General features: G+C 46.7%; 6 protein-coding genes across 6 annotated transcripts, besides 1 other annotated feature; 3 read left to right on the top strand and 3 right to left on the bottom strand.

The window, feature by feature from the left end:
* Window positions 1-2: 2 nt before the first annotated feature.
* Window positions 3-1993, bottom strand: TSTA_053540 (C6 transcription factor, putative). The gene is made up of 2 exons (XM_002486902.1): window positions 1804-1993; window positions 3-1752 (listed from the first exon to the last, which is right to left on the bottom strand). Exons 1-2 carry the CDS (start codon window positions 1870-1872, stop codon window positions 577-579), a joined length of 1245 nt encoding a protein of 414 aa, XP_002486947.1. The 5' UTR covers window positions 1873-1993; the 3' UTR covers window positions 3-576.
* A 112-nt stretch (window positions 1994-2105) lies between these two features.
* Window positions 2106-4619, bottom strand: TSTA_053530 (short chain type dehydrogenase, putative). Its single transcript, XM_002486901.1, has 2 exons — window positions 2714-4619; window positions 2106-2648 (listed from the first exon to the last, which is right to left on the bottom strand). Exons 1-2 carry the CDS (start codon window positions 3008-3010, stop codon window positions 2151-2153), a joined length of 795 nt encoding a protein of 264 aa, XP_002486946.1. The 5' UTR covers window positions 3011-4619; the 3' UTR covers window positions 2106-2150.
* A 623-nt stretch (window positions 4620-5242) lies between these two features.
* TSTA_053520 (C6 transcription factor, putative) lies at window positions 5243-7604 on the top strand (the record flags this gene model as incomplete). Its single annotated transcript, XM_002486900.1, has 3 exons — window positions 5243-5338; window positions 5404-7432; window positions 7488-7604. The coding sequence occupies 3 exons, from the start codon at window positions 5243-5245 to the stop codon at window positions 7550-7552; spliced, it is 2190 nt and encodes a 729-aa protein (XP_002486945.1). The 3' UTR covers window positions 7553-7604.
* A 363-nt stretch (window positions 7605-7967) lies between these two features.
* Window positions 7968-11493, top strand: TSTA_053510 (DNA polymerase delta catalytic subunit Cdc2, putative; the record flags this gene model as incomplete). Its single annotated transcript, XM_002486899.1, has 4 exons — window positions 7968-8360; window positions 8414-8791; window positions 8854-10664; window positions 10723-11493. 4 exons carry the CDS (start codon window positions 7968-7970, stop codon window positions 11459-11461), a joined length of 3321 nt encoding a protein of 1106 aa, XP_002486944.1. The 3' UTR covers window positions 11462-11493.
* A 246-nt stretch (window positions 11494-11739) lies between these two features.
* TSTA_053500 (uncharacterized protein) lies at window positions 11740-12538 on the top strand (the record flags this gene model as incomplete). Its single annotated transcript, XM_002486898.1, has 3 exons — window positions 11740-11799; window positions 11855-12001; window positions 12064-12538. The coding sequence occupies 3 exons, from the start codon at window positions 11740-11742 to the stop codon at window positions 12508-12510; spliced, it is 654 nt and encodes a 217-aa protein (XP_002486943.1). The 3' UTR covers window positions 12511-12538.
* Window positions 12539-12904: 366 nt separating this feature from the next.
* Window positions 12905-12945: a sequence feature (GA-rich).
* A 1760-nt stretch (window positions 12946-14705) lies between these two features.
* Window positions 14706-15559, bottom strand: TSTA_053490 (uncharacterized protein; the record flags this gene model as incomplete). The annotated part of the gene is made up of 2 exons (XM_002486897.1): window positions 14706-14808; window positions 14949-15559. 2 exons carry the CDS (start codon window positions 15557-15559, stop codon window positions 14706-14708), a joined length of 714 nt encoding a protein of 237 aa, XP_002486942.1.
* Between the last annotated feature and the right edge of the window lie 335 nt (window positions 15560-15894).

Here is a 15894-nt window from a genome sequence, read left to right as displayed (position 1 = left end):
GGAGATGTTGAGATGATCTGGCGACAGTGTCACGTGGGTGATTAACCAATTGAGTCATCAGCGACCCACCTCGACCTTCTCTATCATTCCTTCTACTCTGTTCTATGTACGCTCGACAAATATTCCTACTATTTATCCATACAATCTCAACGCCAAATCCAACAGTAACGCAGCATCGACACGAGAAATCAATGTCACAAGCCACCAGAGAAAAAAAAAAAGCGTGCAAGAAAACCAGGCGATTTTGTACAAAGATTCACCGTCTCATGTTCCATCCAATTCCACGCCCTTCGTTTGAGCATATCAGACAAAAATCGTTGAGTTGACAGTGCTCTGGAAACGCCAAGCCGAAAAAGTGCGACTATAAAATGCCAAATGGCATCTTTTGACTCGTCGGACTGATGTAGATGGTGGATAGGGCAGAGGGCACGGGCTGCTGCGTAAAGCAGTTCAATGATTACTGCCTAGTATTTGCCCGCTTTTGCCCACTGCCAATCTACATGCTAGGGTCATCTACAGCCTCTCCAGCTGAGTCATAGATTAGTTATAGCCTTGTCCTTGAGGCTGGGGTCAGGCTCAAGGTAATAGCCCAAGAGCCTCCATGGGCCATCGGATATGTTCTCTCCAAGAGACATCCAAGACGTCGTAGATTGACCGTACCAGTAGGCGAGGCCAGCCTTCCACCCACCAGCGGTCGTCTACTTTATGAAGCAGTATACAGAAATGGGCCAGTACAACCAGGGCCATTGGGCGGCGATCCCGCATGTGTGTAAACAGAATCGGCTTGATAACAATGGGCCACCTGAAGAGAGTGATGGAATCATAACCCGAATGGAGTTGCTGGAAAGAACGTGACAGCGCAGCGATCGCTTCTTCACATGCTACTGCTTCTTCAATATTGAACCCAGTTCTTGTCAGATCCGCATTGAGCTTGTACACAGAGGACAATTTCGCCCCGATGTCAGCCGGCAAGGGTTGCATTTCCGCCGATCGGTGTCTGGTAGAGACCATATCCGTAACCCAGCTATCCGAGGAGTTTGCCATCCAGCCTCTTGATTTTTGGAGGATTTCTGCGAGTCCCCGACATAAAGTGCTGATTTGAAGCATCTCATCGATTGGCGAAAAAGAGTGCATTCCCGTTATCTGTGGGGAGGCAAAGGCTAGCACAGTCGCTATACTTGAAAACACGAATAGTGCCGCACTATTCGAGGGCGTTATATTATCCAGTTCCTTCCTAAATAATGCTAGTGCCAGTGTCTGATGTCCAGCAGCAAGCTCAACGTATTCATTGACCCGGTCGCCATTCTTGCTCAAATATGCCAAATGTAAAGAAGACATTGCTAAGATTCCGTGCATCAAAAAGGGGTGCGACACAGCGATTTTGGGGACTTCCCTTTGAAAGGGTTGTGCAAATTCGGCGTCCTGGGAGATTGTTTTGTAACTTTCAAGACAGTAATGATGCATCAATTCCAAGTCTCGTAGATGTAAATCAGCTGGGAGACTTCCATCACGTTGCGGATCCAATATTATGAGCGGGTCGGACTCGGCGGACACGATCGAGGGAGATGTCGTGTGACTCGAAGTGCCATTGTCGGTCACAATAGTCGTAGACTCGACGGAAGGGACGCTGGATGCGCTCAACTGTGTAGTTGCATTCTGGGCCAGCAACCGGCTTTTGACCGGCGAGACCGAGTAGACGCAATCGATGTTGTGTCTGAAACAGTTCTTGCAAACAGGTCTCTGCTCATCGCACTGTTGGAGGTTAACTTTGTGAATACGATGCATTCAGAATGCAAGAGCTACCTTGATTCGCCGTTGCTTGCATTGGACGCAGCCTAGTCTGCTCTTGGTGTGAGTTCGTCGAGATCTCATAGTTCTGCGCTTTCAGTCGAGTCACATTCAATGTTGTCAGTCGAAAGCATCGTAACACATCGTGCCCGACAAGGGCTACCAATAAGTCGAGATACTGAAACAATAATCCTCAACCGTCCCCAAGTATGAGGTGCAATCATTTGGAACTCCGTTAGATGATCGGACAAATCGCGCGACACTAGTCCGTATTTAGCAAGTTTCTCCTAACCGCGACATGAATACCAATTTGTTCCAAGACACGCAGTTTCATGAAGAATACGCAGTGGCATTGATTTAATCTACATTTTACTAGGCATTCTCATGGCACCGTCGAGACGAAGTACCGTACCGTTCAACATTGAATTAGTCACGCTTTGCATCACCAGACTTGAAAATTCCTCCGGATTCCCAGCTCGGACAGGAAATTCCATCGCCCTTTCTAGACTCTTTCGTGCCTTTTCGGGTAATTGACGGGTCATCGCACTGTCGAACAAGCTCGGTGCAATGGTGACTGCACGTATTCCATAGCGCGCAAGATCTCTAGCTAGCGGCAGCGTCAATGAGGCTACTGCGCCTTTCGAAGCTGCATATGCAACCTGACCGGGTTGTCCGTCAAATGCAGCAGAGGAAGAAACCATAATTATGACCCCTCGTTCGCCGTCTTCTGTCAATGGATCGTTCTTGACCATATGCGGTACGGCCAGACGGATGAGGTCAAGTGTTCCGCGAAGATTGATGTTGAGGACAAAATCGATGGTCGATATCGGAACTGGAGACTCCGTTCTCGCATCATATATCTATCTCTCGCATTCCTTGAGTAAAAGTAGACATTTAATGGGGAAATACCAGGATAAGAACCGACCTTTGCAGGTAGCCCAACTCCGGCGGCAGCAACGACGCCAACGAGGGCAGATGCGGTTTGTCTTATCCATTCGACAGTGCTGTTGACTGCAGCTTCGAGGCTGGATGTCTCAGACACATCAGTCTGAAAAAATTTCACTCTTTGATCCCCAAACTGTTGGATAACAGTTTTGCCTGCGTCTGCGTTTACATCCAACAGAGCAACATAAGCTCCGGCTTGGTGCAAGTCGCGGGCTGTGGCCAGGCCAAGCCCCGAGCAGCCGCCGGAGATGATGAATGTGCGACCGGTTGGTTTCATCTTTGCTTTCCTTTGCGATTCAGGATTTTCGTCCAGATTTATCCGGAGCAAGAAGCAGGAGGAAGAAAAGCAGTTTGGATGATGAAGTTGACAATTCAACACACACTGCGTTACGAGCTTTACCACTTGCAACAGTTGAAGCCGAGGGCCGAGGCCGCTGATTGGTGGTTGCAGGTGATTCTGTTTGATCTTCACAAGATGAAACAGGAAGAATTCAAGAAGTCTTCAACTTGTCTTTGTTCATAGAACAGGTTCTAATTTGCCTATGGCTCGACGCGTTGCTCTCTGCGTTCACAGAGACCTTCCACCGGAATCCCACCGTTCCACCGGAACCTGAAAATCTCCAAGCAAACTGCAAACACGAGGGAAATGAACAGACCCCGAAGCGCCCAAATCTTCCCCTCACCCCGGATTGTAGAATCCGGAGCAAATTCCCGAGAATTGTCTCAGAGATAGAGAACACTAATAGACGACTAGACCACCACCTTGTCTTCTTCAATAATCCCCTGAGAATCTAGTCCTTGACCCAAGAAAGCTGATAGGGCTAGGGTCATATTCGGACAAAAAGATTCACTGAAAATCGAACAGCAAGTCAAATCGTTGTCGTTTTGCTATTCTCTCATTCTCTTCTGCTGTATTATTGATGTCAACCGAGAGAGTGCTGATCTATCATCTCCTTAATGGAAACAGTTCCGGTGGAAGAGAATATCTCCGACTCCCCTTCAAGTGGGTTACATGAGTGCCAACAGCTTACGAGGAGACTTTTCTGAGTTATAGATAGTTTATCGCTTTATAAATAATCGGAGCCGATTACTCCGTACTCATATGCATTTCCTTTTCTTGACCGCCCCCAGATGTTCCTCTGCAAGATTTTTGGGGTAACTGTGAACGACTTCTGAATTGCACGACTACATAAGGTGGTGCAAACAGAATATGAACATTTGACATGCTGCAAGAATCTCTGTTATCACTGATCTTCAGCCACTATCATGCCTTTCGAAACCGTTAAGCAAGAGGACACGTCTCACACGATACCGTCTACCGAACCGATCGATGACATCCACTCAGTACTCGACGGCATACGACTCACACATCAGGAGAAAGTGTTTCTATATGCTTTGATAGAACCTACTGTACTTTCATCGTCTTCAAAAGCGGAATTGACGAGTAACGACTACTCAACATTATCCAAACATAAGGAAGAGTATTCCTCATACCAGGGCAGTGATTTCACACATGTCGACAACAACCTCCCAAGACCCTTCGGTATTTTGATGGAAGTCGCCGATATTGATCGAGCTTGGAAAGTATGGAATTCAGCTTCATAAAGTTTTCGCCATCCCTGTTCGCTTCGACTCCGATGCTCCGAATACAATCAGGCCGTTAGATGATGGTGTATAAAAGAATCATGCATGGACGATTCAAGAACATACATTCTCTAGTTACGGGCACTATCTATGGGTGTCGATACATGATCCAGAGAACAGAAGCATCGCCAAATGCACGTTATGTCAGAAGCAAGAGCGAGCGTAGACTGTTTGGGAACTTTGGTGCAGTTGCCTGCGCTCATCGCCGGAATAGATTGAAATGATATCAATTCAGGGTTGGACTATTCAAACACCATCATATATAAACCTTGGAAGCTTTATAAATCCAATCGTATACAGTTCCTCGTGAGAGATTTAGAGGTTCCTAACTAGATACCTAGGTATATCGAGATCTAACCCACCCTAATCTCGTCAGGCCACCAACATGTTTGGTAACAGACGAAGATACGAAGAAATTGTAACAGCCACTCTCAGCTTTCCGGGAGCCATTACTTCCGAACATTTTTTGAACGGATCTCAAAACTTCCGAGACTTTTGAGTTTACAGTATCTGCTGTGGGCGTAATTGATTCCTCCGCTTCCGTTCCCCAGTCATTTCCCCGCAATGCACGGAGTCAGGATTCAAATCAACACATTCAACAGCTACCTCAAGGTATTGACGGGTGGATTAAATGAAAATTTGGGTGTTCTTATGGTTCTGTCAAAGAATATGTGTCGTCTGTCTCTAGGTTCTGAGAGGAATGCATATATGTGCGTACAGATCTGAGCCCTTACATAATCACGGCTGATAAACTTAACTATCTCGTCTTCGTGCAGAATTTCCACCGGCAATTCTTAGATTGTCTGTGTTTCTGTATCCTGGCAACTCCTTTAGCTGGGCCTTGCTCAGCTGAGGACAAGTGACTATGGCCAGTAATCCTTTAGACGATATTCGAAGACCGCCGCATCCGACGACCCGGGTTTCGCGTGCATGCCAGAGATGCCGGCGGCAGAAATTGAAGGTCAGCCCTAACCCTTTTGAATGACTGCAGGCAGATGGTGACATGACACTAAACTTTATTTGCAGTGTGATGAAGCTCGCCCATGCACAATGTGCATGCGGTCTGGGGCTTCCTGTCTATCCCGGGAGGTTGCCAGTCTTAGCCGCACTGGAAGGCGAAATACACGACGGGAAACTGTTACACCGCCATCGGCTCCTGTTAGCCAAGAGTCTGCAGTGCAAAACCGCTCGTACAAGCGCCAACGATTTGGGGCGAGTAGTTCTGCTGTTGGTTTCGCCGTGAACATATTCGGAGAGTATGCGGCTTCCCACTCGGAAGATATCTCCACCATACCAGGCCTTGCTGCCCCTTCAGGGCATCCGAAGAGTGATTGGACTCTTGAAACAATGTCCATGCCGCCAGGAGAATTGACGCGTAGCTTGCTTGAAGCATACTTCCGACACATGCATTGGTTTAATCTTGTCTTTCATGAGAAAACATTCATGCACTCGGTCACACCTCTGCTGCACCAGTCTGCATGGCAGGAAAAAGACCGGGGCAAAGTTGTGATATCATTGATGGTGGCTGCCTTGGGTCTTCAATGTGTAATACACAACAGGGATTGGTCAGGCCACGCACTACTAGCCTCATCATCCCTTCAGGCAATCCAACTTCGAGACAATCTGATAGCGGAGGTACGGGTACATTTACTGAACTTGATGGATGAGTGCAGCCTAGAGTCAGTTCAGGTGCCCCTATTACTTGGTACATATTACATCTTCCATGGCTCGCCAGTCCTGGCGTGGAATCTGCTTGGCTTCTCCGCGCGTGCAGCTTATGCTTTATCGTTGCATTGCGAGAGTAGCGCACCTCTTCCCGATCAGTTTCAATCTCAGATTCGTAGTCGAACATGGAATCATGTGATTGTTGCAGATACCTTTGCGGCTATGATATATGGCCGTCCAGCTTCGTTGGACACTGCCTTTTCTGGCTTTCACGACCTAATTGAGTTGGATGAGATCCGCTTGCCCTCCATTGTATCAAATACAATACATGACTCAAATCTGACTAGTATCACGTTTCACATGCTGAAATACCGACTATATGAGATTATTCGTACAGGTCTGAACCTTTTTCGTGTTCTGAATTTGCAGAATCCAATAACTCCCGAGGTATTCTGCCGCCTTGTCGAAGCCATTCTGCAGGCTCGCGCGTCTCTTGAGTCTTGGAAAGCGGAATTGCCCACGGTTTTCCAGCGAAATGCAGGAATTGACGAAAGGGGACTGTCTTTAGTGGCTGAATATGAATCCGGCGCAGATGACTATCCTTCTTATAAAACCCTGATTCTACAAGCACAGACTCTGCGGATGACATACGACAGTGCTGTCATTTTCATAAATCGCCCTTTGCTGGAGTATAAGGTAAGCCCCGAGCATAGAAACACTATTGCCGATTATATGCCCGAAGTCCGGAAATCATTGGATCTATGCCTCGATGCAGCTCTTAGTATTTCTCGTATATCGGCGGAGGACTATCGGAGTGAATTTAGTGTTTCCTTTGTTTTGATGAATTACTTCAGCGCCGGAGTTATACTATGCCTCATTCCAACTCTCCGACCGTTCAGTACTGCAGCAAACGATGCGAAAGCTGGACTCCTACGCATCATTCGCACCAGTCGCAAGCTCCAAACTCAAAGTCAAATTGCAAAACATGCTGAGCAATTGCTTACCCGGCTATTGAAGCGAAGTCATGAACAGGAATTAGACAATGGGCTTGATGTTACAAAACCATCCGAGCTTTTAGTTGCAAACTGCCAGGATACACTGTCGTGCGCTTCACCTGCATCTTCTCCGCTGCCGCAATCGTCCATAAGGAATCCTCCAGAGTCACAAAGTGCTTTGGGTTTCAAAGAACATTCGAATGATCTAACTCCGAGCTCTTCTCTCAGCAATTCAGGCATACCATTTCCAAACACAGACGTTTCTGGGCGGCCCATGTTCTCGTCCTCCATGCGTATTGGAGATCATCACGAGGCTATGTCATATATACCTGAAAATGATCGTTATTACATGATGGATCATCATGTTGATGAGGCACTAGGGTTCTTCGGCCAGAGTCAGTCAATCTATTTCCCATCTAGACTTTGAGATCAGCTAACAGTGTCCTTCAGTGCTCTTTAATCTCGTGCCGAACGATCCCCATAGCGCTTGGAACTGGGGCAATGGTCCTTATTAACTTCAGGAGCCATATCAGACCGACCTGAAGCGCCAGCTGCACTGGGGAGGTAGCTTTAAACATCCAATTCACACTTGTTTATACCAAATAAGTTCAGATATAAGTAGCTCTTCTTGACAACCTAGAGTTTCCCAGCTTAGCCCTAATTCCCCGAAGTAGAAGCCACTCATAACCCTAACCCTTGATAGGTGACCACCAAAGCACGTGACTGCAGACGCGTAAAGTGGAAAGCGCGGATCACGTCACTGGCGCGACACGCCTGCTCGAAAAAGGAACGTTTCTCTCAGTCCAAACTCCGTCAGAAGAACAACAACTGCCTGACTGACTATTTCCCCGTCATCCCATAACTTCTCATGGCCATTTGTTTCGGCTCTAGCTTGTTTATTCATACGACTTTAATCACACTACCCTCGCCATGACCGAAAACACTCTAAAGTCGCAGAAGCGCATTCTCACAGATGCCACGATGACCTCCGGAAACTCACTACCAAATAACACGCCCAAGAAACGCAAGATCGATACCGATGAGCCTCCGGTGCGTCTGAATGTGCCTCCACGGAGCAGTGCCCCTAAGAGTTTTGGCTCCAGCCAGATGCAACAGAAGAGTCGCTTCGAAGAGGATCTGGAGAAATTGACTCAAGACATACACGAATTGAAAGAATCAAATGCGGAAAAGGATCAACAATGGGATCGCCCGCCACTGGGTGATTTTGACCCTGCGAAGGATAACCTGTGTTTCCAACAGATCGATGTTGAAGAAGGGGAATCAAACGGGAGAACTGCGGTGAAGCTTTTCGGCGTTACTGAGGTTTGTGATATAGACAACACCAGCGGGATTGATTTGAGCTTACTGTTTTACAGAAAGGAAATTCCGTACTTCTCCACGTCGAGGGATTCCGACACTATCTTTATATATCTGCCCCTGTCGGATTTCGCCCTGAGGATGTTCAACCTTATGCCAAATTTCTAGAAACGAAGTTCGCGTCACATGAACATATGATTCACTCAGTACAATTGACACAGAAAGAGAATCTATATGGCTTTCAAGGGAACCTAAAGTCATGGTACCTTAGAATTACAGTGACCGAGCCCAAACATATCAGCAGACTACGAAACGGTCTCGAGAAGAGTATTTCAATTTACAACTATAAGGGGCTTTGGTCTTCTGCCGGTGACGACGGTGGTATAATGACATATGATAATATTCAATACGTGTTGAGATTCATGATTGACACAGGGGTAAGTTCTCCTCTTAATGACCTAGAACAATTACAGAGTTTTCTAACGTATTGAAACCAAAGATTTCTGGTATGTCCTGGGTAGAAGCCAAAGCAGGAGACTACCAACTTGTACCGGAGGCGAAGCGACAATCAAATTGCCAGATTGAGGCTTTTATGCACTACAGCAGCCTCATTGCACATTCACATGACGGAGAATGGGCAAAAATGGCACCGTTGCGGATTCTGTCCTTTGATATTGAATGCGCTGGGCGAAAAGGAATCTTCCCGGAACCGAATCAAGACCCCGTCATTCAAATTGCCAACGTTGTCACTCGCTATGGAGAATCAAAACCGTTTGTCCGGAACGTGTTTGTTTTGGATACTTGCAGTCTGATAGTGAATACTCAGATTTTTGAGTTCAAAGACGAAGCAAAGATGCTCATGGCTTGGCAACAATTCCTTCAAAAAGTTGATCCGGACGTTATCATTGGATACAATATCGCCAACTTCGACTTTCCATACCTTCTTGATCGAGCAAAGCATCTAAAGTGCCAATCTTTTCCGTACTTTACCAGATTAATTAAAAACAAGTCGGAGGCGAAAGAAACGAATTTCAGTAGCAAACAGATGGGAAACCGCGACACAAAATCAACAAATACGAATGGCAGGATTCAACTTGATCTTCTTCAGTTAGTTCAACGGGATCATCATCTTCGAAGCTACACCTTGAACTCTGTTTGCGCCGAATTCCTGGGCGAACAGAAAGAAGATGTCCACCACACCATCATCACGGAACTATTCAACGGCACCCCAGACTCCAGAAGGCGTCTGGCCGTCTATTGCTTGAAAGATGCCTATCTTCCACAAAGATTGATGGATAAACTGATGTGTCTCATTAATTACGCTGAGATGGCTCGTGTCACAGGCGTTCCTTTCAATTATCTATTGTCACGTGGTCAGCAGGTTAAGTTCATCAGCCAGATTTTCCGCAAAGCTCGAACGGAACAGCTGGTCATTCCGAATTTGAGTAAACAAGATGAAGGAGAGTATGAGGGAGCTACGGTTATTGAGCCTGTCCGAGGGTACTACGATGTGCCTGTCGCCACTCTTGATTTCGCATCTCTATACCCGTCTATCATCCAAGCCCACAACCTCTGTTATACTACGCTTTTGAATCAAAAGAAAGTTGAGCATTTCAACCTCAAGAAGGACGAGGACTATATCGTCACCCCCAACGGCGACATGTTTTGTACTACCAAGGTGCGAAAAGGGTTGTTGTCCCAGATTCTGGAAGAGCTGCTCAGTGCACGTAAAAGGGCCAAGAGAGAATTGGCTGTGGAGAAGGATCCTTTCAAGAAGGCTGTATTGAACGGTCGTCAGCTTGCATTGAAAGTGAGTGCCAACAGTGTGTACGGTTTGACGGGAGCGACAGTCGGCAAGCTCCCCTGTTTGGAGATCGCTAGTAGCACCACGAGTTATGGTCGACAAATGATCGAGAAAACCAAAGCTGAAGTCGAAGCGAAGTACACCATTGCGAATGGTTATTCTCATGACGCTCAGGTTATCTACGGAGACACTGACTCTGTGATGGTAAAATTTGGTGTCCGAACCCTTGAAGAAGCCATGAAATTAGGCGAGGAGGCAGCAGAATATGTCTCGTCAAAATTTATTAAACCCATCAAGCTGGAATTTGAGAAAGTCTACTTTCCGTATCTGCTCATCAACAAAAAGCGATATGCCGGACTTTACTGGACCAACACGAAGAAGTACGATAAAATGGATACCAAGGGTATTGAGACTGTTCGACGAGATAACTGCCGACTGGTGCAAACAGTCATTGAGACGGTTTTGAATAAGATTTTGATTGATCGAGATGTCAACGGTGCGCAAGAGTGAGTTTTATTATATTCTTTGCTAATTTTAATGGAAACGCCTAACATGCGTCTACAGATACGTCAAGAATACGATTTCCGATCTGCTGCAGAACAAAATTGACATGTCCAAGTTGGTGATTACCAAAGCGTTATCGAAATCCGACTATACTGCCAAACAGGCTCATGTTGAACTTGCCGAACGTATGCGCAAGCGAGATGCTGGGTCTGCTCCAACGTTGGGTGATCGTGTAGCCTATGTCATCGTTAAAGGTGCTGGAGGATCGAAAAACTACGAAAAATCTGAGGATCCCATATATGTTCTAGAAAATAACATTCCCATTGATACGAAGTATTACCTCGACAACCAACTCGCCAATCCGCTCGGCCGTATCTTTGAACCTATCTTGGGTGAGAAGAAGGCGGCACAATTGCTTACCGGCGAACACACTCGATCCATTTCTGTGGCTGCACCTACCCTAGGCGGTTTAATGAAGTTTGCAAAGAAGACACAAACTTGTATGGGCTGCAAAAAGCCTCTAGTCGGAAAGGACGAAATGGCTGGAGCTGTATGCGAAAATTGCCGACCACGACTGGGTGAGCTGTACGCAAGGACACTACAGAAGACGTCCGATCTCGAGGTCCGTTTTGGTCGGTTATGGACACAGTGTCAACGCTGCCAGGGTAGTTTGCATTGCGAAGTTATCTGCTCCGCTCGAGACTGTCCGATTTTCTACATGCGCATGAAGGCTAAGAAGGATGTTGAGGACGCAGAGAAGGAACTGATGAGGTTTGACCACGATCCTGGTGCATGGTAAATAGTCATAATTATAGATGTTCTTGGCGTTGGGTTAGTTGGCTAGCATCAGTGTAGAATTGCATAACGTTGTATGATCATTGAATAGTCAAGGAGTAGATAGTTCTGGAGATAAGACAAAATTGCGGGGATAAGGCGAAAAGTCAAAGCGTCATGCCACAATGACTAATTTGCTTAGCGTGTTTCTTGAGTCTAAATCAACTTCATCTCTTTTTAATATCTATACCAAATTACGTACTGTGATACCTACATCGCTTCCGGAAGACGATGATCCCGATGATGGACGGCACACGGTCGGCATCGAGCGAAGATGCGAGCGATGCGGGTACAGTATTAAAGGTACGGCTGTTTCGAGCTATCAGATTTGGAATCAAATTGTTAATGCTGTATACAGAATATCGATGTGCATCATTCTAGTTTATCGTCACACCTGCGCCTCATTAAATCGCTCCAACCCGATGTAGGGGCAGACACAGTTTCACAGATTTTGGACAGCGCGCAAAAGCTAGTTGACCAATTTACGGCATTACAGAAGCAGCTTGTGAGTTGTTATTACTTGAGCTTTGAATAGACTACGTACTGATAGAGATTTATTCTGAATAGGCATCTAGTGGAATTGGCACAAGCACCGAAAATCCGAAACCGAAAACCAAAACACCGCGCATACCCAAGAAAACGAACGGCATTTCTGGAATGGAAAAGGCGAAAAGCGCAGACAGCACGGGAGTATCTGCACAAGGAGGAGCCGGCAAAAAGCGATCGTGGGACAATGACTTGTCGGAAGGGCAAGAATCAAGCATTGACTATACGGATAATCAGTCTTCGCGGAAAAGGCCAAGAACTAAGCGGAAAATGCCGGGGGACAGTGACGCGGTGGAAGATTTTGTGCCAGTTGCACTTGAAAAGGACGACATTTCGGAGGAGGTTGAGCAGCGATTGAGACTCAAGCAGGAACGCCGGAAGAAACTGAGCGCCGAACCAGAGAAAAAAAGAAAGCGCGACAGCATCGAGTCGAACAATGGGGATAGATGGAAGCGCTCGAGGGAGTGATGTTGTCCGGCTGACTGTGAATTTCCCATGCGCCGACCAATTCTTTTCTCCGGTTAAGCAGGCAGCGACAGACAGAAATATCAACTGATCAAGAATAGAATCATCTGGAGTGCATTGAGTGTAATTTCTTGGTGGGCGTGGATGCCTGGGGAATTAAACTCAATTGACGGCGTTCCAGACGGCGTTCCAGACAGCGAACTCCGGATATCTCCAACATCCCCAATTCTTTAGCTGACTACGGCCCTGTCGATCATGCCTCCCACGGATCTGGCAAACTCAATTGAAGAGTACGACTCTACAATATGGTCGCGTGATAACTTCAATATATTCCTTGAAACAGGCAACAGCTGAGGCGAACCATGGGACCATCCACGATGCTGTCTACAAATGCAGCCTTTTCTCCCGGCCTCTCCTCTCCTCTCTTCTTCTTTCTTCAGGCAGTTTGTACTGTGTTGCACTTGAATTGACTCTACGGAACGGTTGAAACAGATCGGTACAGACCCCGTGGTTGGTAAAAGCTCAAGATAAACCGGGTTCATTGCGTGTTCTGTTCAAAAACCTCAAAAACGCCCAAAAAAAAGCTGAGAGGAATAAATGGTTAATTGTTTTTCTTGATATCTGGGATCTTGACGCCAATTCATCGTGCTAAGGTGCTCCCGACAAATATACCTATCCAAAAGCAACAACTGCTACAGCAATACTGAGCCTCAGACCCAAAAATTTTGTTTCTAGCTTGCATCTCCAAAAGCTCAAACTCGTGACTCCGAACGCAAGAGCCCTAGCTTGATAAATTCATTCAAATCTTTCTTTGAGACGCCCGTCAGACTCTCAGTCAGATTATTAAATCGTTCAACTACCGGGTCGCGCGTCAGACTCTCGAGTTGAATCCCTGATCCTCAATCAATCCATCCAAACGATCAGAACCAATTGCTTCATCGGCAGGACACTTGCAACCCAATCAATCAATCAATCCACATTTGCAAGCATCTGTTATCCGGAGGGCCCACGGACTCAGATCTCTTCAAGTTAAACTCTTTTCCAAAAAGTTTTCGTCCTCGTCCGATTGATTCCAATTCAAATCAAACATATCAAAGTTCAATTCGCTAAGGATCTTTTAATCGCTTCAAACTAAACCAAATCAAAATCCAATCTTGCCAACACTTGATCAAATGGCGCGCTTTCAAGCTCAATTCAATTGCCAACGCCGCAACAACAACTCCAATCGTGGACGTCGTTATCATCAAAACCACAGACAACCACGTCAAGACATTGACGGAAACATCATCAAGGGCGGCATGGAAACTGCAGCTCCATCGCCAGCCCCTTTTAATCTTCTAACTCGGCGAAACTCAAATTCAAGCCAGGGTGGCCGAGGCCGCCGCAGAAACCGCAATCGTAATGGTCAAAATGGGCAAATCGTCAGGCTGGACACGTCTCCTATCAATGTCCATGCCCATCCACAGATGCAGACCCCAGTCAATAATCAAATCTTCCAGGGCCATGCAGAGCCAAATTGGACCTCCCAACATCAACAAACCGCCCTGCAAGTTGCTTCGACACTCGACTACAGTTGGAGTTCACCAATCAAGTACGTCCACATAAACGGTGATCTGACTCCAGTCGATAACTGTGGAGACGTCGTTATGGGTGAAGCTCCACCTCTTGATATGTGCCATTCCATGCCCAACGAGCATGTGCTCTCTATCGCACTCAGCCAAGAGACTGGAGAACTTTAACCTTTTAGCTGAGTATGGGCTCGTGATTCCATTTCAGCAAAGGATGAGAGCACGCTCGTGATCGTGCCATCCTCTGTCAAATCAGAAAGGATGAGAGCATGCTCGTGATCATGCTATCCGCTACACTTCCACGTCGATAGCTCATTAAAACAAAATATATCTATATCACCCTGAAGGGACGCTTTCAGTGGTGCCAGGTATTCGGGTTGGATTATGGTCATTGCCCTAGGAATATATACTGAATGGTTGGCAGGGCCGAGGCCTGCATAACGGGGAATTTGAATGATCGTGTCTACATGTATGATATTGGATTCATATCATTAGATGGTATCAATTTTCGGGAGGTTGCCGTGGACCTGAGGCCCGGCGTTTTATGTATTGGTGAGATTGTTTGTAATGTGTCATGACTGATGGATTTTGTACTTGGTCTTTGTCTAGAACGGACCAGGATGTTTTTTGTTACCTGGAATGCTCGCGATTGGGAATGATGTTTTGAGATGATACCCGCCAATATGGCACCTGTTCACAGAGTTTGTTTGTTGTACCAGCCCCCGAAGCTGGACTAGTTAAAGACATTTACATGAACAAAAATTAACTCATGTTCAAGAATCATCAAATAAGACAGTCAATTGTGTCGTATGCTCATTAGTTCTTGTTATACAAATTACTTACATAGCCTATCGTACATGAAGAGCTCATCACGAATCCTTCTTCTCATTCAGTTCGTCCCTCTTCTTCTGATCGTTCGGTTTCCCCCAGTTCCACACCTCCCAAATATGATCCATAATTAGGTCTCCATATCCCTTCCCTTCATTCAACGCCTCCTGCTCCTCTCTCAATCGTTTCTCTTTCCAGTTCTCCGCCTCGGATCCCATCCAGATCTTCTCCGGTAAGGAGCGATCCTCGAATCGCTTGTTGGATTGATATCGTTCTAACTCTTCTTGTGTTTTGATGGACGATTCCTTGGCGGCGCGCAATTGAGCTTGGACTTTTTCGGCTTTTTCAGTGGGCAGAGTATTGAATAGGTTTGTGATTCCGTCGCGAGTTGTCGATGACTGGGCGGCGACTGGGGACGCGCCGAAATATCTCATGCCGAGATCATCTATCAAGCCCCGTCCCTGATGACTGTCTTTGTAGAGGTAATTGGCCGATATGGCAAATGCACCGGTGAGAGCGGCGGTGTTCAAGTCGAGTTTGCGGGGAGGAGAGGCGATGAGGATGGGGGAGGCGACGATAAAGGTCCAGGCGGCATAGCGCTTGAACTTGACGTAGTCGTTCTGGCGGGCGGTCTGTAGGTCTGAGGTAGAAGCCATGCTTGTATGGTCTAAGTAGAGAGATGTCCGAAGATGTTCTCGAACGAAGCTCTTTGGGTCCACTCTGGGCGCGCTTGGCTTCTTCCCTTTTCGGCACCTCGGAACCTCGGAACTCGCGCAACGTAACCTGCTCTATATTTAGCTGCCTCACTTTTCAGGCTGTGACGTATTCTTCCTGAATAGTACGGAGTACGTGGTTCATACTCCGTACTAACTCTGCGATTTGCATAACACAGCCCTAATAGGCTCCAACAAATCCCGCATCGAATCAATCTCCCAGGATTAGATTGAAAATGGAGTCCTGTGGCTGATACGCATAGCCTACTTGGGTCACC

The sequence above is a fragment of the Talaromyces stipitatus genome, genomic scaffold (genome assembly GCF_000003125.1).
Source record: "Talaromyces stipitatus ATCC 10500 scf_1105507295487 genomic scaffold, whole genome shotgun sequence".
Lineage (NCBI taxonomy): Eukaryota > Fungi > Ascomycota > Eurotiomycetes > Eurotiales > Trichocomaceae > Talaromyces > Talaromyces stipitatus.
The sequence above is the reverse complement of the archived record's forward strand: the minus strand, read 5'-3'. Positions and strand labels throughout refer to the sequence as shown.

What these genes read in the sequence shown, in the direction of transcription:
- TSTA_053540 (XM_002486902.1), bottom strand. Translation starts at nt 1,872, where the DNA reads ATGAGATCTCGACGAACTCACACCAAGAGCAGACTAGGCTGCGTCCAA. An exon ending in GCAAGCAACGGCGAATCAAG is followed by an intron (nt 1,753 to 1,803) that starts GTAGCTCTTGCA and finishes AACCTCCAACAG; the next exon opens with TGCGATGAGCAGAGACCTGT.
- TSTA_053530 (XM_002486901.1), bottom strand. Translation starts at nt 3,010, where the DNA reads ATGAAACCAACCGGTCGCACATTCATCATCTCCGGCGGCTGCTCGGGG. An exon ending in GAGTTGGGCTACCTGCAAAG is followed by an intron (nt 2,649 to 2,713) that starts GTCGGTTCTTAT and finishes TGCGAGAGATAG; the next exon opens with ATATATGATGCGAGAACGGA.